This window comes from Indicator indicator, chromosome 8, assembly GCF_027791375.1.
Source record: "Indicator indicator isolate 239-I01 chromosome 8, UM_Iind_1.1, whole genome shotgun sequence".
NCBI classification, from domain to species: domain Eukaryota; kingdom Metazoa; phylum Chordata; class Aves; order Piciformes; family Indicatoridae; genus Indicator; species Indicator indicator.
Window position 1 is genome coordinate 24,260,219 of NC_072017.1, and position 24,317 is coordinate 24,284,535.

Consider the following 24,317-nt stretch of genomic DNA (forward strand, 5'->3'; position numbering starts at 1 on the left):
AGGTTTAGGCTGGATGTTGGGAAGAAATTCTTCACAGAAAGAGAGATTGGCCATTGGAATGGGCTGCCCAGGGAGGTGGTGGAGTCACCATCACTGGAGGTGTATAAAATAAGACTGGATGAGGCAGTGGCATGATTTAGTAGATTAGATGCTGTTGGGTGATAGGTTGGACTAGATGATTTTGAAGGTCTTTCCCAACCTGGTTAATTCTGTGAAATGGGATGTTAATTTTACTGGCTCTAATTTCAAATAATGAGTTTGTTTTTCTTTCTAAGCTCTACTATAATCCTGAACGATCAAAAAGGAAAAAAAAAACCTGAAACAAACAACAAAAAACTCCTTTGCTTAAGGTTTAAATATTTCCTATTAAATTAGATCCAGCACAGGCAGGAATTTAATAAGCTTCAATAATTTGATTTTGGTTTAGAGAACCAAAACAATATGTGCAGTCAGAAAGCTAGTACTGAACATTTCACTGCTGTTAGAACATCGCAGCTATCCAACACAGAATTTTTGTTGTAAGGTAACTGACCATGCTCCAAGGATATAGAAAAGGCCTCAGGGAAACTGCTTTTTCCTTCTAGACAAGTGCTGTATATACTTAGCTTTAAGCTGTTTTAACGGTAATAGTTCTGTGAACAACAGGACAGCTATCCAGGATAACATATTTAAGATGTAAAAGGTATCCACTTTATAATGTTGAAGCTGAATATATTAAGCATTTGTATTTGCATGCCTAGAAGATCCTCAGTGGGATTCTAAATACTACTGTGATGAAGAATAAAATTAAAAGCAATAGGCAGCCTCACCCTGCCTCTGTTGGCTTCCTTACAACAAACTGTCTAATGAAGGAACCCATATTGAAATTTACATTTTTTAATTGAAAAGGGCAGCCTAAACTCGAGTGAAAAATACTTCCTTTGTACATACCACCCTCTCAAAAGCAATATGTTCTTTTAAATGTTTAAAACTCATCACAGTAGCATGACTTAACAATTCCTGTTCAGTAATTTTTTGAAAGTAATTACAAATCTTAGTGTGACTCCTTACCCCAAACCTTTAAGAGAGCCAGAAATTGCCTATACGAGATGGAAGAATGCTGTATGAGCCCTCATGCTTACTGATGCCGAAGAATTAATAAAACAAAAAAACCCTATAGCTTGGTTTGTGCAAATGAACATGACTAAATAATTCCTTTGACAGATTTAAAACCCAAAATAAGGATTCTGTGTTCTTACTGCTTTAGAAGGACGATTTCTTAAAATATGAGCAAAGCAGTTGAACTTTTTAAAAAAAAATAACAGGAACTGTAACAGTATAACAGCTATGAACTGAAGAAGATGGATTTGATATCAGTGAATTAAGCTAGGAGCCAGGAATTGTGGAAGGCTAGTGAAAAAGTGTTTCAGAACAGGAACTCTATGTACAGCAAAAAAAGCAAGGCTTTTTCAAGGGTGTTAGAAAGAACAGGATATTAACAGAAATTAGTATACTATCGCTGATGCAGAAAAAAGTGGAGAATATCTATGTGGTGGAAATGCAGCATGCAGTGATAATGGAACATTTCAGCAGAAACTCACAGGGATGTTAAATAAAAAAGTTCTGTTTTTTCTTACTACAGTTGATCCAGATAACCTGTATTTGATGATCTTTTTCTAAAAGTAATCTGTGGGGTAAAAGCAGTGGTTTTTTTCAAAAGCTGTGATCACAAGGAGAAAATTCCAAAGGGTAGTCAGAAAGCTGAAATGTGTCAGTATTTAAATGGAGTAAACTGAAAGACAAGGTAATTAGGATACATTATCTCAGATAAAAAATATTGGACTACATCAAGAGGAGTCAACTAACAGTTAAAGGCAGGGCATGGCAATTAATGCCACTTAGCATTAGATTACAGAGAAGGAGATCATCAGACTGTCTTGACCTCTTTCCTCATGCAGTTACAGGTTTGACTGATAAAAATACTAGTGCAGAAATAGATGGCTATGTGCACTGCAAGGCTGTATCCCCATGGCACAACTGAATAAAATAGAGCAGTGCAAAAATCAACATGGCACGTATTTAAATGGGTTAGAAAGTGGGTAATTATAGAGATCATGTTGGTAATGTAAATGCAGAATCTTCATGGAGTGTCTTTCTAGAGGGGTCTTGCAAGGATCTCTTCTTGTCTGTGCTAATTAGCACTTATTGCTGCCTGGTGAGAAAGCATATATAGTTGGTACTTGTAAGGAATGCAGGCTGAGAGGAGGAGAAAGGTCATTGTTCCAGAGCCATGGAGGTTTTATAGAAGGGGGTATGAGCAAACACTGTCTCTGCAGAGTAAGAAATCATGCCATGTATTTGGGATCAAAGAAGGTAGGCTGTGCTTGTGTGTTGTGGAGTTCTCTCCTGGGCAACAGGGAAGTCTGAAAAACGTTTGAAACGTGATTTTGCCATAGCTCTGGCTTACAGAATGCAATGTTTCTTGGATAAACAAACAATACAAAAGGAGTTTATGGTTTATAGATTGGTGGTGAAACTACTGCATGAATGCTCTTTGCAGTTCTAACACTTATACTTCAAACTGCTGTTGGAAAACCTGCAGTGACTCAGAAAAATGCCAGGAAAGAAAATGACTCAAGGCTGAAAAACACTCCCTGAACTGAGAAATCTGGAAAGAGAGTTTAGTTTATTAGGGGGAAGATTATAGGGAAAATTCTGTGTAGTTGAAGTACCAATGATGGAGAGAGGAATTTGATGAATATTATGAACGGTGGGAATTTCTTGTTCAATCACAAAGTAGACTCCAGGGGTCTTCTGGCTCTTTCTTTGAGACTCCTGTTACCTCCTAAATTCCTTTTTCTTAAGTTTCCATTCAACTCTGTCAAAAAGGTAACTAAGCAAAATATTTCATTTCAGTGTTTGAGAACGCTGGTTGGGCACACAGGCGGAGTCTGGTCATCACAGATGAGGGACAATATCATCATCAGTGGCTCTACGGACCGAACGCTGAAAGTCTGGAACGCCGAGACCGGAGAATGCATACACACCTTGTACGGACACACCTCCACCGTGCGCTGCATGCATCTCCATGAGAAAAGGTAAGGCTTTGTCCAAAGCTGTAGCCACAGTTTGCCATGTCAGTTACGCTTGTGTTTGGCTTGTCCTTTGCACTTGTGTTCACACAAGGTGCTTGTTAAACTTGGGTACCTCATCCAACATGGAGTGAATGCAAACCAGGCAAAGCAAACTAAATTACATAAATCAATGCAAAGGAGATGATGAATGAAAGCAAAAGCATAGGGTACTAATGAAAGAGCAGAAAATTGAGTCGTGTACTTTATAAAGTCACATTCTACGTTCTTTCAAAACTAATTCTTTGTTATGCTGTGATCCAGTCTCCCACACTCTGAATAATTTCTCCTTTTTGTCAATGTTACAAACTTCTACTCGTTTTACAAAATTACTTTTTAAGAATTATTACTGCAGTATGTTACTTAAATTTTAACATCATTTCTGGCTTAGTAAAGCATGTCTTGAGTCAGTGAACATTGGAAAGCTCTTACTTGACCATGTATGGAGCTGTAAACAAAGTGCCTGGTGTTGCATTTCTTTTTTTTTTTTTTTTGAAGAATAATGATGTTTTTTCTTACCAATTCTATAGATACGAATTCCTTCCCATTTCTGTACCTAAAAAATTTTAACAGTATAAGCTGAAAAAATCAAGGAGAAGAACTGTTACTTTACTAAAAGTAAAACTTCTAAAGATTTTCTTTAATTGTTATTAGTTAACTGAGTCATTAAAAGGGAATGCTCATAGCACCGTCTGGAGCTCAGCGTATTCATAGGCTTTCAGAGGTAGATACGACAGTCCACACAGTTTCTCTTGGCATCATGTTGGTGTTCAGGAACTAAGTGCCCTTCTTACATACTGGTTGGTATTTATATCAAATAGATCCTGAGGAGATGAGTCCAAGGAACAAAAACCACTGGAGTCATCTGCAATTCTAATAAAATGTCATGCCAAAGCAGACCTCTGGTGGCTTGTGGACTAATACCTGATATGACCTAATATCCCAAAATAAAACTTGTAACTGGTTTTTACCCAAGTTTAATTGTTTTAATGGTTTTGTGTCCGATGCTAAATAGAGGAGGGGTTTTCTTGTTCCTCCAGAGTGGTCAGTGGGTCTCGAGATGCTACACTGAGAGTTTGGGACATAGAGACGGGCCAGTGCTTACACGTTCTGATGGGCCACGTAGCTGCAGTTCGGTGCGTTCAATATGATGGCAGAAGGGTTGTAAGTGGTGCATATGATTTTATGGTCAAAGTTTGGGATCCAGAGACAGAGACCTGTCTGCACACACTGCAAGGGCATACTAACAGAGTCTACTCATTACAGGTATGTGGTTTTTCATCTGCTGCTTTAGTTTCCTTAAGTAACATTTAAGCTCCGCTTATTTCACCTTGTTTATTAAATTTTGGGTACATACTCCAGAACAACTCAGGTCACAAGAGTATAGAGGCATCTGTGATTGATAGTCTCCTCTTTCCTTTTGTTACACTAGTTATATGTTGTCTTAATTTAGAAACTGAGATTTTTTTTAGAAGAGCTTTGTTTTTTTTTAAGCACCCAGTACAATAAAGCCCAACTCTCTATACCAGCAAGTTAAGTAGTTCTGTGGATTTTGCTGGGTTGCTTGGTGAGTGTTTGGATGTTTTTTAATCTTGCATGTATTTTGGAGCTCTGTTTTTGCTTTCCCAAAGAAATTCTAAAATTACTCTTTTAAGTAAATCACATGATACAGGAATTTAAAATGTCCCCAAAAGTCCGCTGGATTAACGTTCTGAATTATGCAGATCTGTTTACCCTTATTTTGTAGTCGCATCTTCCAGTTCCAAACTGTAAGCCACAGTAAGACTGAACCTAAAATTTTATGTTCCTATGTAAATCTCCAGCCTTCTACTTCATTTTCTCTGAGTAGAGGCCAGATCTGCAACTGCAAGGCATTGTTAGCAGAGGCAGATTGTTAGGACATGGCACTGTGCTGTGGCAGGACTCTGTTGCCTACCAGGCACACGGACTGCTCAGCAGAACTATGCTGGCAAAGATACACGTAGACCTCATGTAGACCCTTCTTACCCTTACTAACCCAAAAGATCATCTTGTTCATTCACAAAGTCAAAGCATCACTTCCAGGCATTGAAAGGCAAAAGGAATTAATTTCATGCTTGTGCCTGTTCTCACCCCAGTCTGGCAGGACTTGAAAAAAAAATTAACAAAGACAGTTCAAAGTCGGGAAATTGCATTTGGCATGTAACTGCTCTGGTTTGTGGCTTTGAGTGAAGCTCCTTGCTAGAGACATTTTTCATGAAGTGTATCTTTCATAAGGTATATCTCACCTTAATAGATTAAATAGAAACAAAACACCTAATTGGTATCCTTTCCAAAAATATGTAGTAATGTTTATCCAAGATCTCCATCCCTTTTCTTCCTTTCATATGCTGAGGAGTACTTTCTAGCCAAGCAGCATGTTAAAAATGCTGTACTACCTTACCTGCCTATCTCTTAAAAATATTCCAAAGGTTTTATTTTATCCAGGGCAGCTGGGAGCAGCATGTGTTACTCTGCCTTATCTTTGCTGGTTGCTCTTGTTCTGGCACACGAATAGTCATGTCTTGTTCTGATATTGTTGTAATAACAGATCAAATAATTGGGTTGTGTTACACACCAGTACTATTTACACCCTGTAAATGGAACTTGGCATTCTGAAACAAATTCCTGGGGGCAGCTACAGCTGCTTACAGTTTTAGGGCAAAAAGACTCTTTAAAATTGCCCCAAACAGCAGAACTCCCATTAATAGAATAATCCAGCTGAATACCCACTCTATCTTCCTTGGCCCTGCTCCATGGTGGATTCTGTTACACCTAAGTATTTCCCCATTTGTAGACCTCCTAACATTTTCCAGAGATCCTTATGCAGCAGTTTGTGTTTTCTTACTCTTTCTTAGATGCCTTTCAAGTAATCCACGTGTTTCAGAGTTCATGGGTAACAGCTCAATCACTGATCCAAACCACTGTCTGTTTGACAGTAGCAGTATTGGAGTAAAGTTTGTCTTGAATATCCAGCTTTAAAGCTCTCTTTTTGAATACCTTCTGGCCATGGAATACAATTACCTTTCAGAAAAGGGGGAAAGAATTCAAAATTTGCTGCATCAATCTGGTTTACTTCTGTTTAGGAAAGAAAACCTCCTGTGGTGGTTCCACCCAAATCATCTGCTGGGCTACTTAGCATTCCTCATTCTTTTATCTGAACTTAAGTTAGTTCACATCCTCTTTTGAAAGCAGGGTGCCCAAAACAGGATGCAGCATTCCAGTCAAAGTCTTAGCAAGTGTTTATTAGAAATGAGAAGTTGTTTTATGTGCCTTACCCAGTATACCACAGTTCAGATACCAGAGTGTGATTTTCAGTATATCTTCACCAGAAATGTGATGTGTACAGCAGATCAGCACTTTGTCTGTGCCAGTCACTCTCTACGTTATTTTGAACCTAGGTGCCATGCTCAACCATGTTTGACTGCAGAGATATAAGAAGTTAGTTTTCGGCAGGTTTTATAAGCAGCAGCAGTCACGGATAGTTGAGTACTCTTAATTAGGTTCTTTCTTTGCCAGTATTAGATACCGCTCTGTCCACATGGACAAGTAGTGTTGGATTGCCTTAGAGGTAACAAAGACTCCTGCTCAGCCTTCATTCTCCCGGGCTGCAGCTACGTCTTCATTTGTTCCCTGCCAAGCTCAAATCTTCACTTTTTTTTTTTTTTTTTTTTTTTTTTAACTTTCACACTCTGCTTTGGGTCAGTTGTACCATTTCAAATGTCATCCAAATCCTAACAAAAATACTAAATGCCAAAGCCCTCCTGGAACTCTTTCTAATATTTATAATAATGCCATGAATAGAGTTCTGAGCAGGATAGTATCTCTGCCTCAAATTTACCTCTGTCTTTGTGAAAATATTATCAAGACATCTGCTTCACGTGGCTTTTTGCTCTGTCACAGAAAAAAAAAATCATACTGGTTAAGATAATTTTCCCACAGATCTATGTTTGCTGCTACTTACTGCATTGCTAAGGGCTTACAGCCAGATTGATTATTTGTTAGCTCTTTCTGAAAATTGAAGTTAGGCTGACTGATCTGTAATTCCCCATCACTCATCATCTCCATCAATAAGGAAAGGAATTGTATTTGCCATCTGAAACTTGTCTGTCTTCCATGGGTTCTCAAAGATAGTAGCAGATGTCTCTGAAATTGTCTTAAAACAACTTGCCTTGGGGTTTTTTTCCCCCATTCTAGCAAAAGCTTGTACTCAGTTGTCACTGGTGTTAGCACTGTGAGTCTACACTCAGATGGCTGAGGACTGAAGCAGAAAAAAAAAAGTTAAATAGCTGGTCTCACTTGGAGTTTCCTTCCCACTGAGCATAAATGAGCTTTTTTATTTTGGCCTTCCTCTTGTTTGGATTTGTTGTGGGGTTTTTTTTACAGAATAGTGTTTTATCATCCTTAACAGCTCTTGCTGGTTTTATCTTGGTTTGTGCCTTGCCTTTCTGATGTTGTCCCAGTGTGCTCTTTTAAACACATCTATTGATCTGGTTTCTGCTTTTTTTGTACAATTCCTTGTGCTTTAGCCAAGTGGGTCTTGGTAATTTACTACACTTCCTATCTTTCCTTCACACAAGGATAGTTTGCGCCTTTACGAAAGTGCCAGCTCTCCTGAACTCTTCTTCCCCTCAGAGAACAGAATATAAAAACCTCCTGGGAAGGAAGTCTCAACTGAAGTATTCCTCCTTGAGGCCCACTAGTTTTATTCTACTGCTCTTTTCCTCTCCTTTTTTTTTTGAGAATTCTGGACTCTAAGGTCATTGTTGTATCATTTATGTTACTTTCCACCTTTATATTCTTTACATGTTCAGTCCTCTTGGCCCTCTTGGTCTTTGGTCCTCTCTGCTGATTACGTGTTTATATTCCACGTTTTACATCTACAACCAGAAAATCCAAGAAATTGTACACCCGTGACAGCCTGTATGCCTTTCCCTGCAGTGCCTAGGAAGTTAAAGTTCTTTACTGCACTCATGATTATAAAATGGTTAAACCCAGCATTTTTCAATTATTTTCCTTCCATTTTTCTATATTTTAGCTTTTTGTGTGGAGGATGCTGGGTTAATACTGTTGCCCTTCTCCACCATAAAGTCCCTCTGACTTGTAAAAAGCAGGCTTGGCTTGTTAACATCAATAGGAAAACTGCATTCTCTTCCTGTTGCATGCTGCAGTGTGGTGAGGGTTCTGTTTTGTTTAAAGCAGTTGTATTACATTTAAAAGACCAAGGGTTCAGAGTCTTTCTCCTAAAATCATATACCTCATAGCCCATGTGTCTACCACAGGAAGTGACAACGGCCATGAACCACCTGCTCTGATTTCAGATGTTCTATGTAGACTCGGTTCTTACTTTGTGGCATAGTTTTTCAATATATCTAGTGTTGCATTTGGTGAATTAAATGCTTAATAGCCACCTTCTTAAGGTGCTACTATAACCGTTTGTAATAGATTTACCTTTCTCGTAGTTCGATGGCATCCATGTAGTGAGTGGATCTCTTGACACTTCCATCCGAGTTTGGGATGTGGAGACAGGCAACTGCATTCACACGCTAACAGGCCACCAGTCTCTCACAAGTGGAATGGAACTCAAGGACAATATACTTGTGTCTGGGAATGCCGATTCTACGGTCAAAATCTGGGACATTAAAACAGGACAATGTTTACAGACATTGCAAGGTGAGCTTAAACTACCTGTATGTAAATCCAGCTGCCTGCAGTAATCTATGCTGCAGGTTCTGTGTAGAAAAACTTGAATTGAAAATAAACAAGCACAGACCACTTACAATTTAAATATTTTTCTGATGACAGCTCCTTCTTCGGTTTAGAAGAACAAAATGTATTTAATCTAATCTACTCAAATCACTTGCCTATTATGAAAGGCAGATGGTCTGGACTGATAGCAATTTGCTACGGCTATATTAGCTTAATAAGCCACAGAAATACGTAGGAAATGACATCTTAAAATAGTCAATGTATTTATTTAGGGGTCACTTGGATGTTCAAAGCCTACTGATTAATTGGATCGGGAGGGAAAGTACACTGTCTGATGCAATAAATCAAGAGAAATGAGCAGAAGATGTTTTCTTTTTTCAGTAGGAAGAAAGATTTTTTTCTTTTCATTTTGACAGTTGCCACTCGAGCATCACACATACAAACACATCCTTTTGTTTTGCCCCACAAAAAAAGTCTTGTACTATTCCCACAGCTCACAAGCAGCATCCCTGGCTGGAGCAGGAAATTAAATAAAGCTGTTTAAAGGTATTATATTTATATGTCAATAGATGACTGTCAATATTTACTGACAGAGTAATCTCCTAATAACTCTTCAAAGTGACTGGGAGACAAACACAGCAGTCACCTGGATGCTTAAATTCATTCTCGTAAGTGTCCAGGTGCATGCTTGCCCTGCTGTTTGTATACCACAAAAGGAGATCAGTATAACAAAGAAAGAAACATTGGGGAATTTTTCTAAACATGCCTTTGCTTTTTGAAGCACAGCAAGACTTTTGTCCCTTGTAAAGTGCACAACCTGAATTAACACTTCTAATAGAAAAAACTGCATGCAAAACGCCACGTATTTGTTCTCTCTGCAGTGCTGTCTGACCTGGCTTTCTAATCACAAATAAAAATGTTTTGGTTTACTGTTACAGGTCCCAACAAGCATCAGAGTGCTGTGACCTGTTTACAGTTCAACAAGAACTTTGTAATTACCAGCTCAGATGATGGGACTGTAAAACTTTGGGACTTGAAAACGGGTGAATTTATCCGCAATCTAGTCACATTGGAGAGCGGGGGCAGCGGAGGCGTCGTGTGGCGGATCAGAGCTTCTAACACAAAGCTAGTGTGTGCGGTGGGGAGCCGCAACGGGACTGAGGAAACAAAGCTGCTGGTGTTGGACTTTGACGTGGATATGAAATGAAGGGCAGAAAGATGAATTTGTCCAAGCGTGTAGACGTTCTCCTTTCCCTCCCCCTGAAAAAAAAAAAAGAAAAAAGAAAAAAAAGAAAAAGGAAAAAAAAAATCCCTTGTCCTTGGTGGTGCAGGATGTTGGCTTGGGGCAACAGATCCTAAAGACCTACAGACTACAAAGGAGAAGACAAAGATGACAAACTATAACTGACAAGAGAGGCAGTTGCTGTCTCGTCACATAAAAAGGCTATACACTTCTGACCGGGGCAGCTTTGCAAAAATGCAGCTTTTGAGATGAAACCAGGTGCAATTATTTCTTTGCTTTCCTCCAACTGCTCCTTGAGCAATTTGGAGGTGGAAAAAAAAAATGTTACAGTTCTTGTTAACAGCTTATTTTACCACAAAGATCTTGAAAGAAGCCGCACAGGTGAGTCTGCTCGTGCACCCCTGGGCCACCCTAGGTCCTGGCAGCCCCTCTCTGAGCATGGGGTTGGACCGGACAACTTCCAGAGGGGTCCCTTCCAACACCTATGAGCAGTCACTGGTTGACTTTCAAATACTAGAGAGCATCTGCAATGAAAAAAAGAAAACAAACCCCACAACAACAACAACAAAAAAAAACAACAACAACAAAAACAAAGAGTCCATTCCTGGTGTGGAGAAGCTAAAATATTACTGTGAATTGTTTTGTACAGTTTATCAGAGCTTTTTCTTTTTTTTCTTTTATTCCTCTTTTTTTTTTTTTTTTTGCCAACCATTGCCAATGTCAATCACAGTATTAGCCTCTGTTTAATCTACTTACTGTTGCTTCCATCTATACTCTTCAACACATAAGTTGCTCTGAGGTGGCAAGTTGTCCTGGATTTTGAGAGTCCTCTGATGGATTTAATTCGCAATGCTGGTGCTAGAAGTAGGTCTTCAATTACGGGATTGTTGTCCCACCCCTGTACTGTATTCCCAGTGGCCAAACTTATTTATGCTGCTAAATGAAAGAAAGAAAAGCAAATTATTTTTTTTTATTTTTTTTTCTGCTGTGACGTTTTAGTCCCAGACTGAATTCCAAATTTGCTCTAGTTTGGTTACAGAAAAAGACTTTTGCCACTGAAACTTGAGCCAACTGTGCCTCTAAGAGGCTGAGAGTGGAAGAGTTTCAGACAATTAAGAGTGAAGTTTGCCTGCAAATAAAGAATTGAGTGTGTGTGCAAAGCTTATTTTCTTTTTTTCTGGGCAAAAATTAAAACACATTCCTTAGAACAAAGCTGTTACAGCCTGTTCTGTGGGGAAATTTTTCTTTGTGAGGGCTGTGGTGAATGGAATGAACATACATTAAAAGAAAAAAAAAACTGACAAAATTTTTAAAAAAATATCATAAAATACAAAAATGAAAATAAAGTTGCTGGTCAGTCTTAGTGTTTTACAGTATTTGAAAAAAAAAGAAAAAACAAACAACTGTTACAGTTATTGCTGGGAGGAACTGACAGAGCAAAAACGTACGTTTTTGTAAAGATGTCACATGCAAACACGATGAGAAGTGAAGAGAGTCAAATATGGTTTGCCTCATTCTCCAAGAGCCACAACTCAAGCTGAACTGTGAAAGTGGTTTAACACTGTATCCTAGGCGATCTTTTTTCCTCCTTTTTTTTTTGTTTTGGTTTGGGTTTTTTTTGTTTTTGTTTTATTTATAGTCTGATTTAAAACAATCAGATTCCAGTTGGTTAATTTTAGTTATGTAACAACCTGACATGATGGAGGAAAACAACCTTTAAAGGGATTGTGTCTATGGTTTGATTCACTTAGAAATTTTATTTTCTTATAACTTAAGTGCAATAAAATGTGTTTTTTCATGTTAGTATGTCTTTTTTTTTCTCCCCCCCTATTTCATGTTGTTAATTTAATAGCATATATCCCGTGAAGGGTAAAGCAGGTCAAGTTGCTCAGCTTACTGGTTGATGCTAAAATATGCCACAGGACTTTTTATGTAACACTTCCACAAACAGGTGTGTGAGTGTCCTCTCCTTCAGTTGCCCTGTAAGATTTGTCCCATGGGCTTCAACAAACATGCAAGAAAGCCATTAGGTTCCTGTCTCTAAGAACGTATCTGGACTTGGCTCTGGGGGGAGTTAGCTATAAAAAGCTGCTCAAGTACATAAAACTTCTTCCAACAGCATCTTGTTACTGCATCTTAAATGGAAACAATGTTTATTATTTATGGATTTCAATCATTTAATTGCAGTCTGACAGCAGAGAATAAATCCATAAATACAACTAAAATCAAAGTTAGGATTGTAGGAGAGCTTGAAATATAAACCTGAAGAATTAAAAAAAAACCCACATCATACCAGATCAATCCAACAGCAGTTTTATCAGTGCCCTGAAACCCAGGTAAGTCATCAGCTATCTCAGAAACTTACCACTTGGGTGTCAGTTTCTCTCTCAAGTCTCCTTCACAAAAAAGGATTGTTTTCTCCTGTGTAAGACGCATTTACTTGGTTGCAACAGTTTTCCCTGTAGAAAACTCATTAAAGAAAACCAACCACCACCATAAAACTGAAAATACAGGGATGGAAAAGAAAAATGTTTATGTACTTCTACATCTCTGCCTTTATCCTACTCAAATGTAGCTCCAATCTCTGTGTTACTCAAGCAATGCAGAAGGATCACACTTTGTCTGGCCTCTGGAGATTAAAAAGCCATACAAAATGACTGAGCAGCTACAAGTTGTAAAAATCTGTTCATTGAGTTGGTATTTAAGGGAGAAAAAACATGTAGCAAGCTCTGACATATAAAAGCTATGATGGAGTTGGTATTTATGTAAAAACAAAGAGCCAATCCTCTCCTAAAATGACAGCAGAAGAGTTCCAGAACTTTGCATTGTTCTGCTGAGCTTGAAGGGCAGGACTCTCAGCCCCCTGATGACAAAAGGTACATCAGTCTGTGCTGATCTACTTGTGAGAGGGGATAGAAATGGAAGGATAAAGATATGAATATTTAATGCAGGGAAAAGAGCAATGGCTTTTAAGATTATGTAATTTTCTTCCATGATTTGCAAGAAATTGCAACAACCTGTCTTCAAAGAACGAAGGCGCTGGCCTGACAGTGCAGGAGAAATGAGAGGTTTCTGAGTAACATTGCACAGGAGGGCAGGAATACAAATTGGGGCAGAAGGGTGAAATAACAGGAGAGGAAAACTTAATAAATCTAAATCAGCTCAAGCTGTGTTTAAGTATCAAGAATCAAGAAGGTTGGAAGAGACCTCAAAGATCATCGAGTCCAACCTGTCACCCTAAATCTTATGACTAAGTACACTCTAAGCAGCCAATATGACCAGGAGCAAAATGTACTTAATCAGAATTGAGAAGTTTTCCAGTTGATAGTGTAGTTCCGACACTATCTTACGTTCAAATTAATGCAGCATAACTTGAACATGTTAAGCAAACCACATTTACAGCTTTCTTCATCCCAGATTTTGGTTAAAGACCCAAAAAGGTGCTGGCTGCAAAGTCAATATATGATAGATTGTCACATCAAACACAAAAACCAGCTCAGTACTTAAAAATCACCTTTTAAAAAGGATTTTCCCCTTCAGTAGAACAACTTCACAAAAGTTAATTTAGTGCTCTAAAGACTTCTATTTTGTGGTAAGTAGTAGAAGATGATGTTGCTTGTGAGACATCTAAAGAACATAGTTCAATGAGTAGAAGTCTGTTCCATGCCAGTGTTTCTCAAATGGGCCTGTAGTAAACACATCGTGTAAGAAACTGTTCAAGCAGTTCATTAGTCTTCTTCATACCCCTTTGAAGCTGACTCACTCACCCTGAGATAGTTCACTTGATATGAAGCCCTCAATTTGGCAGCACATGCTCCAGATGAGGCTGTTTAGGAAACCTCTTCATTTTGCATGACTAGATTTTTAGTTTTTTTTTAAATAAAACATTTTAAAATACCAGTATAAGTCTATAACTGCTTTATGCTCACCAATACAGAGACACTTCTTGAATCTAGCAGCAGTAGGCTATGTGAAAATACCTGCAGCTCTCCTGGAGAGATAATCACACTAGTGCTTTTGCCATCTTACCCTCTTGTTTTAATGCTGATACCCTTTTTTCTTCTTGTTTTAGACCTAGAAAGAGCTTTCTCATTTCCTCCTGTATCTGAAGCCAAGAGAACAACATTAAAAGATTTTTTTTTTTTAAATATGCATTATTCTTACTGGATCTTGATTATAGATTACAAGTCAGAACTAGTACTGCCACCTCCTCCAACAGGCTTTTGCTATGGTCTCAATTTACTTGAGAGATCAGATATTTAGGAGCTCTCTCCACAGATTTGTAGTTCAGATCAGCAGCTCTCCCAGCAGGGCATACTGCTGCCTCAGAGCCCACAAACAGGATGCCTTCAGGGTGTAGCTAAACCTGAAGCAGCTCTCTAGGGGCACGCTCCAGGCACTTGAGTCACTGGTGGAGCTTGTGCAACCAAACTGAAGCTAGTCCAGCACCTCAAGAATACAGTCATGTGGAGATTAGGACCTCAGGACCAGCAGGTTGTTCTACAGCTCTGCTCCTACTGCACAGCACTAACTGCAAGTGCAGGTGTAACCTTTAACAAACTCCCATGGCACCCCTAGTTCCTGATTCATGATCAGCAGCCAGCTCCCATCCAAACAGCAGTGGCAGAAAAACAGAATCTGCCTCGTACCACTACAGCATTTTTGCCACAGAAAAAGGTTTGCTTGCCCACAACTCTTTCATCATGCTTATGGAGAGGTTCTTCTGATCAGCTTATGGAACCCACTTTAAAAGAAATACAGATCTCTTGCTATCAGTCTGGCCAATTTTTTTTACCAACAAGTCAACACCTGAATCATGCAGAAAAAGAAATCATTACATTCTCTAAATAAATAGGCAAAATAACCTGACTGTAACAATTAAAAAATCAAAACTTGCCAGTAATTACTTGAGTCACTCTGACCAAACAACTTTTACTTACTTAAAAGGGTACTATCCAAACATACTGACCACTGAATCTTTAGCAAAATGGGAATATTATTTTCTTTCCTTCTCCTGTCATTTCATTTACAACATTGATCCCTGACATTGTGCAAAGACTCACCTGCTGCCTGATGGTTTAGCACTTGACCGTGATACGTGAGGTTTATGACCGATGATACATGAAGTATATGATACACACTAGGTTTTTCAAACTTCATTTAAAAATGGCATACACAATTTTTCAAACACCTCTTCAAGCATTTGCACAGGTTTATAAATGCAGCAGATGTTTTAACAGAACAGCTTCTTCCAGATCCCTTCTGAGATAGTCTGACAAACTAGGTGCCACCAAAAAGTCAGCAAGCCAGAGCAGGCTCTTGCTCCCTGTTCAGATTGCCAAACGGCCCAGCAGCTGTAGCAGTACTTCAGAGGAAAGAAATGGTGCATTGTGCTGCCACGAGTACACACTGCTGAGGGGAAATGCTGCAGCACTCTGTGAGACTGCAGTGGCCTAAGAACCAATGGCTTTATGCCCAATGTATGCTGCATTGCTCATGCCTGAATGGGACAGAAGAGTCCTAGAAAATCATAACCATGCTCTCCTCACCAACTAGAGATGGCAGAAATCATTAATCAGAAAGGTTGCCATCCAAGAGCTTGGCAGCACAGAATAATGCAGCAGTGTTTCTAAACTACACATTGTACTGAACTATACACTTGTACACACAACTGAGACTTGGCCAAAGGCATGCTCCAGCTCTCCTTTGTCCTCATCTCTGCCTTGCTTATATCCAGCTTCAACTACTTGATCCCTGCTCACAGCCAGTTTAATCCAACCCTACGTGGCAGCAGTAGTTTTGTTGAACAAATAGCTGAGCTATTTGTCTTCTGCATTGCTGTGCCACTGCAATCTATGCTGTCCTTTTTGCCACTTTCTACATGGGGACAGCACAACCTCAACTCTAATGATGAATACTCCAAGGTAGTACATGAAGATGAGAAGACATCATTCAGTCCAGAGTGAGAGATTTATCATCAGTCTTGATAAAATTATTTCCACCCTGAATCTAGACTGAAAAGTATTCTAGACCTGGTGCAATTAGGTAACTTTGAAGTTTATTTCAGACATGAAGATTTTAATGCCACAAATCACAGGATCACAGGATGTTAGGGGTTGGAAGGGACCTCTGGAAGGAGATCTTCAAGTCCAACCCCACTGCCAGAGCAAGACTATATCTTATCTGGCCTGTGTTTCTTCATGCCTCCAAAGCAAGCACATTCTAAGAAGCTTCAGAGTTTAAGCAAGAACATGGATCTTTTTGCCTGGAACCTGGAAAAATTCATGGTCTATAGACAGCACAAAAACATGGAAGGTCTATGTGAGCTGGATCAGAAATGACCTATGAAATTCAGAGAAAGGCAAGTGCAATGAGTTTGAGACTTCTGTCCAAGAGATCATAATTATAAGTTCTATAACAGTTAGTGTAGGGAGTTTCCATCAACAAAGCACAGGAGTAAGGTTTCTTTATTAAACCTTTAGCCTGGCTGCCCTGTAATTGTGAATACAACCAACCACATTATCTCTGACTCACATAAACTTCTCTTACCTAGGGCAGGTTGCTTGATGGGAAGATGAACTAAATGCTGCTGGACTCCTGCTTCTGTCTGGTTCCTCATGTCAGCCAGCCTGATGTCTGAGGTTCAGGTTTTGCAGGTTGCTTACAGTGCACTATTTAAAATTAAAAAACAAAGCACTTTCAAACAGGAAACATGGAATGTAGAAGATCCAAAAACTTCAAAGGCAGCTTCCTTTGCCAAAGCCATTTCAACTCAAGGGCATTCTCTAGATTAAATATTCAAACCTGACAGTGTGGGAAGGTGCTTACCCCTTTGAGAAGACTGGTGATTTCTAAGGGGTAGAGGGATTCAGATTAGCTGGCTGTAAATATCAGTGTGATAAACTGAGCAGTACAACTGTTCTTAAATGGAAGTTTTATTTTGAGCTCCTCGATTTGAAATAAATTTCTAATAATACCACAGCTTCACAGATACACAAACAATATAAAGCATGTTTCCTTTACCCTGATATACAGAAGATCTGAGTACTACATTCCTCTCTCTTTTCAAACTGTCATCTGCTTTTAAGTTTCCTGGTATATTTCATTGCCAATTGTAAATTTTCACATTATAGTCTGCAAAAAGGAAGAACTGAAAAGCTGCAGACTCGACAGGGCTCCAGAAATGTGCCTTCAGACAGTTTGCTGCTACTTGTCTGCTTTGGTGTTCTTCCTGTCAATTCTCAGCTGACAGGAGTGAATGTTTCAATTAACTAGCATACACATTTCCTCAAACAAGCAAGCTCTATAGAAACATTTTATATTGTTGTCCCCAGGGGAAAAGTTCTTGATTTTTGCTGTTGGTGTTTCTGTTGCCCATTCAGCACACGCTTTAGGCATGCACTGGGTGCTGCCTACCATTCTGCTGACAACTGCCAAGCTTCCAAAACCCCAATTTCATCTAAAAAACCGCAGTAACGTGATGTTCTTTGTGTCCACCCTTCAGTCTCAAATATATTTGCATTTCAGAACCATATACTCATCCTCTGGGTTCACTGTTCACAATCAGACATTTACCAGCTCCTGAGACCTCACCATTTATCACTGTTTGCCATATGGCAGAATAGGGACAACCCAGTGCAGAGGAACAGTAAGATAGAGGAATGCTCTATGTGAGATATCACTAATGTGGCCATATGTTAGTACAACTAAATAGAATATGGCTCCACTAAGCCATTTTGAGTTGAATAAATTCAAAATTATAGCCTATAGGCTCAAACTACATATTCATTTCTGCACAAACACATTCACATCTTGAAGCACTTCTGGGTTTACATATTTTTTAAAAGCCTTGACAACTACATCATCTTTCTGTTTTCTTCTATTTGCTTCCCTGATTTTCTCTTTTGACACTCACACTTCAGTTTCCTTATGTTTTACTTCCTCCTTTGTCCTGTTCCCTATGTTTTTCTTTTCATGTTTTACCATTCATGTCCCTACTTTTCACAAATTTATTATCTTCCTCACCTTTCCCTGCCTGGGGATTTCTCCACTGTCATAGCCAGGCTCTCTATCTTCCTTCACTCCAAGATCTGAGTTGGCAAGCTACAGTCTTTCATACACTCAATAGCTACAAGATATACAGGAGATACATAAGACAGATAAGAAGCAAATACAGAGCACTTGGGGAAAAAATAACTTATCTGTTTGAACATGAAAAATCTAACGTTTCTCTAACCACAGTCCAGGAATTACCGACTGGTCCACAGCAATGGGATCAGCCCCCTTAAACACAGGCTGAGCTACAAGTTTCACAAACAACTAAGCAAGAAACATTGCCTAGGTCAGTGCTCATCAAGTGTTCTCTCTTCTGCTTTCTGTCAAAAGATAGTCTTTTCTCGAAACATCATGTTTCCTTGCTCCTTAGGAAATCTGTTGTGTAAAGGCAAGTTTGCAAATATGCCTCATTACAAAATGTGAGTGGTTCCTTGTTTTCTAAATCTGTGCAGAATCTGGAAGTTAGTTTTGGTGATGATCCTCTAGAAGGATTCACCTCTGGACAGAAATTATCATCCCAACAGATGCCTTTTTCATAAGGCTTTGTGTAAATAAGAATTTGAGGCTGTAAATGAACCTGCATTTCCAAACTTAACAACAGCAGCTGATGTTGCTGCTGGTGCTACCTACGCAGTGCAGCTGGGAGAGTATGGCCTGCCAGGAGGTGTTAGGAATAATAGATAAACCACATCTGAAACAATCCAGCATGCTCTGCTCACTAATCCTTAATGTGCAGTGACAGCATAAGCAGAGCCAGTGTATGAGGTGACTGCATACTGGGTATATTGCCCTGGCACTGGTGAAATTTAGCTGCTCCAGTTGAAAAAAGCCAGGGACATCCAGCACTTCTCTGAAACAGCTTCTGCATAGTGTTAAACCAACATCACTTAATTCAACAGGATAAGCAGCTATTAAGAAGAATATAAACTGTCCAAAGTGACAAAGCCACAGATAAGGTATCCTCATATCTGTAGAGCAAAAAGTGGCAAAATCGAAGCTCACACAACCACCCAAACCAACAAAACTCATCCTCAAGTCCCTGTACCTTCTGTCTCCCCATTTCATTTCACTTAATGATACTGTTATCAATTGCAGGTGACCTCCTCTCCTTGCAAATGCATTCCTACCCATACACAGCCCAGGCTCTGTGCATACTGTGCTCACAGACTATATGGCTGCTGGCAAATACCCACTGAGAAAGATAAATAGGATTTGCCTCTCAATTTGGTTTTTGCCCTTTCCATTTAAGCATTTTGCTCTTCTTTGTTGTTTTACCAATAGAACAGTAACTACTGTACTTCCCAATGGCTTGAACAAAGCTGACAATAGAGGAGTGTTGCCTCTTATCCTTTCTAGGCTGAAGGATCACTGGAGCAGGGAAAACAAGTTAGAATTAGACACAGGTCCAAAGCCCAAAAGGCAGGACATGTGACTAGCATTGTATCTTGAATGACTGAAGTAATGAAGCCTTCCCCACTGACTACTGCACTAATACTCCATACAGCCAACAGAAGCCACTACATAGCATACAAAAGCAGTTAAACCTGACAGTAAAGAGAGCAGAAGTTCTTCCACAGACATAAGGAGAGCAGCACTGGAGGAATAGGAAAAAAAAAAAACAACCAAACAAACAACAAAACCAACCAAAACAAATGAAACAAACAAATAAATAAATCCCCAAACAACAACAACCAAACAAACAAAACCACCAAAACCAAAAACCAACCCAACAAAAAAATAACCCATGAGTCTAATATCAGGACATTCTGGTTTGCTCTTGGAAAATCCACACAATACCCCTATTATGCAACCTGATCTATCAGACAGCTCAATGCAGACAAAATTGTTCTGACAGGAAGACAAGAGTTCCTTTAATCTTCAACTCCCCAAACAAATTATGCTTTCTAATTAATACCTGAATCCAGTTATTTGTGTACACAAACTGCCGCCTAAATTTTCTGCATTACAGAAGCATCTTCTTCCCATACCCCTGGCTAGAACAATCACCTCCAGCCATCAACCTTTCCCTCTGGGCTGGCCACAGCCACTACATACCCGACAGACCCTTTATAAAAAGATCTCTTTCTGCATGGTTTTTCTCTAAACATTTGTGATATTGCCCATATTCTTCCTATCCCCTCGGCTTTCAGTAAAAGCAATACAGATGAGGCAAGACATGGCTTCACAAGCCTGAAAATAGAAGAACTGTTATTTCAGCTGTGTGGTACACAGGAAGAAATTATCTCAGTCATAAAATACAGTAACAGTAGTAATACCTTACACTAAACCAGAATTTACCTCACCTATGTCTTTGGACACTTCCCCTTTACCTAGGGGTAAGAGGGGCAGAGAGAGCTGGAAGTTCAGGTGGTACTTTACCTTTCCAGGAGGGATGGCTATTTCAGCCTGCTCTTTAAAAAATGTAGAAACCCTCCTTTCAGTGTAACACAGCTTCTGGCATCCACATTTGGTAGTGAGAGCATCTTTCTGCCCAAGTTTCCATCTCACATCTTCTTAGGCATTTTCTAGCATCCACCCAATGTGCACTACAGAGTGAGCAATTGAGAGTTCAAGCAAATGATATGGAGGAAAGGATAATTAGCCCCTAGGAATGCATCAAGCTACAGTTATACTCGATGAAGGTTAGAGGCCCAATTCCTCCTCATTTAAATCTGATATTGAAGGAATTTATAGAGCTTTATCCAAGCTACTAATTTGCAGTTTTACTGCAAACAATTTACAATCAAATGAAGTCAAAGCTAGAAGCAAAGACTACATTAATGACTTCATTTTATTTTATATTTCTCTTCATTTTATCTTCCAGTGAAGACCAATCTTTAAAAAATGGATAATTGGCCAGTAAATAAACACAAACTTTTTTCTTTTCATCATTACTGCATAAAAGCTGAACTGCTGGTACGAACTACAGTATTGTCTTTCTGCTGAGGACAGTCCTGTACGACCAACCTCCAGCAACAGAAACTGGGAAAGCATCACCACTTTTCAGACTAAAAATTCACACTCTAACAAAGCAGTATCAAAGCAGTAACAAAGTATCACAATATCTGAATACAAAATTTAGTGTTCTGGAAAGCAATGTGCAATTTGCAAATTATACAGCCATATGTACTATAAGATGTTACTTAAAAATACAGTAACTATTCTGTCAAAAAGGAAGCACAAATGTCAAAGCAGCTTTTGTAATACTCCACTGGAGTTTCATCTACACTAAGAGAGATCTGGGTGCATCTAAATTCATTTTTTTTCTTAGGCTTAGAAGCAGTCTGAAGGCATTGGTTGAGTGCCAAACTTCGGTCTAGGGGAAAGAGCGAGGACAGGTGGTCGTTTCACAAGGCAGTGATCAGCCTGAGGCTTGCTCCAAAGAGAGACTCTCAGCTGCCCTCTAGAACTGACTCTAGTGCTGAGCTGATCTGCTGAAACACTCAGGGAGTCACACTTTTATAAAAGAGACTTTTCTGACGGCTAAGTGAGCTGAACTGGCTCAAGGGGGTCACTTAGCTGCCAGCACACTGGAAGCAAGTGGCCAGGAGTAAGGCAGATCTGCCTCTCCTAGTGTCAGAGAGATGCTGAAACCTCAGGAGACACTGAGTCAGGCTAATGCCTCCAAAGCTGTTGGGGAAAGTGAGGGTGCTGCAGTCATCTCACTTCTTTCCATTGTCTCATCTGTCTCACTTATGCTCACACTCAGACTCAATTCAGATAGCTAAACCCCTCTAGTAACAAAGATCAGTGAAATCTGCTTAGGAGCTCAAACCACATCCTCTGACCATCTTAACCACCTTAGCAAACATCACCATAACTGTACCAGGCTGAGCTTAACAAAATAACCCTAACTTAAATATCCATGGCTAGACAAAGAGCACACACTCAAAATACCAAGATACATGCTGCTGTTATATAAGATCTTCTGAAGGAAATGTAATGGCTGGAGAGAGCTTCTATGCTCAAGATAGATTAGCCTACGTATCCTTAACACAAGCTCTGCAAAGAAGAGGACTCATGCATCCCTATAGTAAACTTTCAAATTCAGCTCTGCCCTTTCATGTTCATTTGCAAGATGCTGCATGGGAAAGCAGGAGGCTGCTCTAAGAGCAGAAATCACATGTGCTGCTGAACAGATGTGCAAGGTCAGAGGTGCGAGCCACTGCTTTTGCCTCCAGGTACTCCTACAATATATTTGCTCATTAAGAAACCAATAGAAATACACAGGAAGAACCTGCAGTTACAGAACTTGATCCCACCACAGAGAAACATGTCAGAGTCCTGCTTAAGAAATGTGCAGTTGTGAAATTGCAGGATGCTGAGACACATAATTGGCAGAATGTTGGGCCTGGCCCAACCTGGCCAAGTAAAGTGAATCAATATGCCATCAAGGAGAGTAATGTGGCAAGGTAAAAATAAGTTTTATTTGCAGAACATACTCTCTCCAATGGTTTGAAATCTAAATGCTTTCTTCTTCTAGCTAAGCAAACACAGCACAAAGCATTCCTCTGGATCAGAAGTGTATGACAGAAACACAAGGCACAGTAAGAACTATTCCATAAGCATCCTCCTAGGCTGACAAAAGAGGCTGCAAGAAGCAGTAATCATCTCACTGGAAAATGCAATGAGGAACACGCTAAGGAAATGCAGACTGGGAAAATATCCTGAGTGCCTAAGAGAAAAGACAAATGCCACACCAGGACTTAAGAAGGCAGCAATCTCAACTAGAGATAAAAAGAAAGTACATCTTGGAAAACTTAGGCAAATACATCAGATAGAAATCAAGAAAATGGATACATTTCCCTGTGGTCTCACATCCTGCAGGATCATTCACCCTTGTACAAGAAGAGCAAAATGAACATAAGGTGTAATAAGGCCAGCAGCTTTTCTACAATTACAAAGGGCTGCATGAGGTGCATGCCCCTGAGCCCTCCTAAGAAGGAGAACTCACAGAGGTAGCAATGCTGATCATTATCTCTCACCACAGAATACTTGGCAAAAGCAGGGTGCAGAATGCAGTTGCAGGTTTAGATCAGCCTTTGCACTCTGCTACCCATCTTGGAGCTGCTTTCTGGTGGTCCAGCCTTCCAGTACAAGGCAAAGGAGCTGAAAGATGCCAACTGTCAGTGGCCCCAGGGCTCATTACAGCTGTCACAGGTTACTATGGGTTTTGCTCAGGTGAAGGGATTATCCAGATCTCTTCCCATCTTCCCTTCCTTGCAATCACCTTTGAATGCACAACCATTAACCTAAAAGCTTTCCACGACCCAATAAACATTTCAATCATTTCTCTGGGCTAATGTGTCTTAAGAGTTTAAATTAACTAACTTGCATTTTAGCACCCAAGCAGGGCAAAAAACTTTCAGGAATGACCCAGGAAAGATATTTGGGAAACACAAATTTGCCAACTGTGTTAACAACAAATTTCCAGATGAGAGATTAGGCTACACAAGCAGAGGCATAAAGGGAAGATGTACCTATATATCCAAGGAAAGGATCACTTAGTGCCAGTCACCTTAATGTGGCAAAATACAAGGACTCACAAGGCAGACACCCGAAGACCTCAAGAAAATTAAAATGAAGAGGCTGTAAAAAAATTTATAACATCTAAAAACATTTGAAGATATAAAGCTCAGAGTTTCGTGGGTTGAAATAAAGGGAAAGATCTATGTACAACAGGAAGAAATTAAGAAAAATCAGACCATTTGAATATAGACACTTCACAGTAAAATTTAATAGGCAGTGGAATACCTTCCAAAAGCAAACAGTAAAAGTTTGAGAAACCATGGCTTTAAAGGCACATCAGAAAAAATATCTGAATAGCAATTTAGATTCAAAACCTTCAAAACCTATAAGGCTGTAAATCATTGGTAACAGAATCATACATGTCTGTAAAGTCCTCAGCAAAGTATCTCATAGAGAATATGCCATGAGATAGAAGTACGAGCCTAAAGCTTTTCCCACTTGCAGTATGCAGTTCTCTTTCCTTCTCCTGCCAAGCCAACATTGACTATTTCTACCATGCAGCAAAGTAGGACATGTTCTAGTGATGTGCAATTACTCTTTGGAATGTAAACAATACTTCCAACATGCTGCTGTAATCCCTGTGGTGGCCTCTAAAGGAAGCTGTCTCTTATTCCCATTTCCACTGGTGTGGCAGCCTGTGATGCAGCTTCACT

At 39.5% G+C, this 24,317-nt stretch overlaps 1 protein-coding gene across 3 annotated transcripts in view; it reads left to right on the top strand.

The window, feature by feature from the left end:
- FBXW7 (F-box and WD repeat domain containing 7) overlaps positions 1 to 10,066 on the top strand; it is a 99,283-nt gene extending 89,217 nt beyond the window's left edge. For all 3 annotated transcript variants that reach the window (XM_054382898.1, XM_054382899.1, XM_054382900.1), the window contains exons 8-11: positions 2,896 to 3,077; positions 4,151 to 4,376; positions 8,591 to 8,801; positions 9,776 to 10,066. In XM_054382898.1, coding sequence (XP_054238873.1) covers positions 2,896 to 3,077; positions 4,151 to 4,376; positions 8,591 to 8,801; positions 9,776 to 10,044 — 888 coding nt within the window. In that variant the 3' untranslated portion in view covers positions 10,045 to 10,066. The remainder of the gene's footprint in view (positions 1 to 2,895; positions 3,078 to 4,150; positions 4,377 to 8,590; positions 8,802 to 9,775) is intronic.
- The last annotated feature ends 14,251 nt before the right edge of the window (positions 10,067 to 24,317 follow it).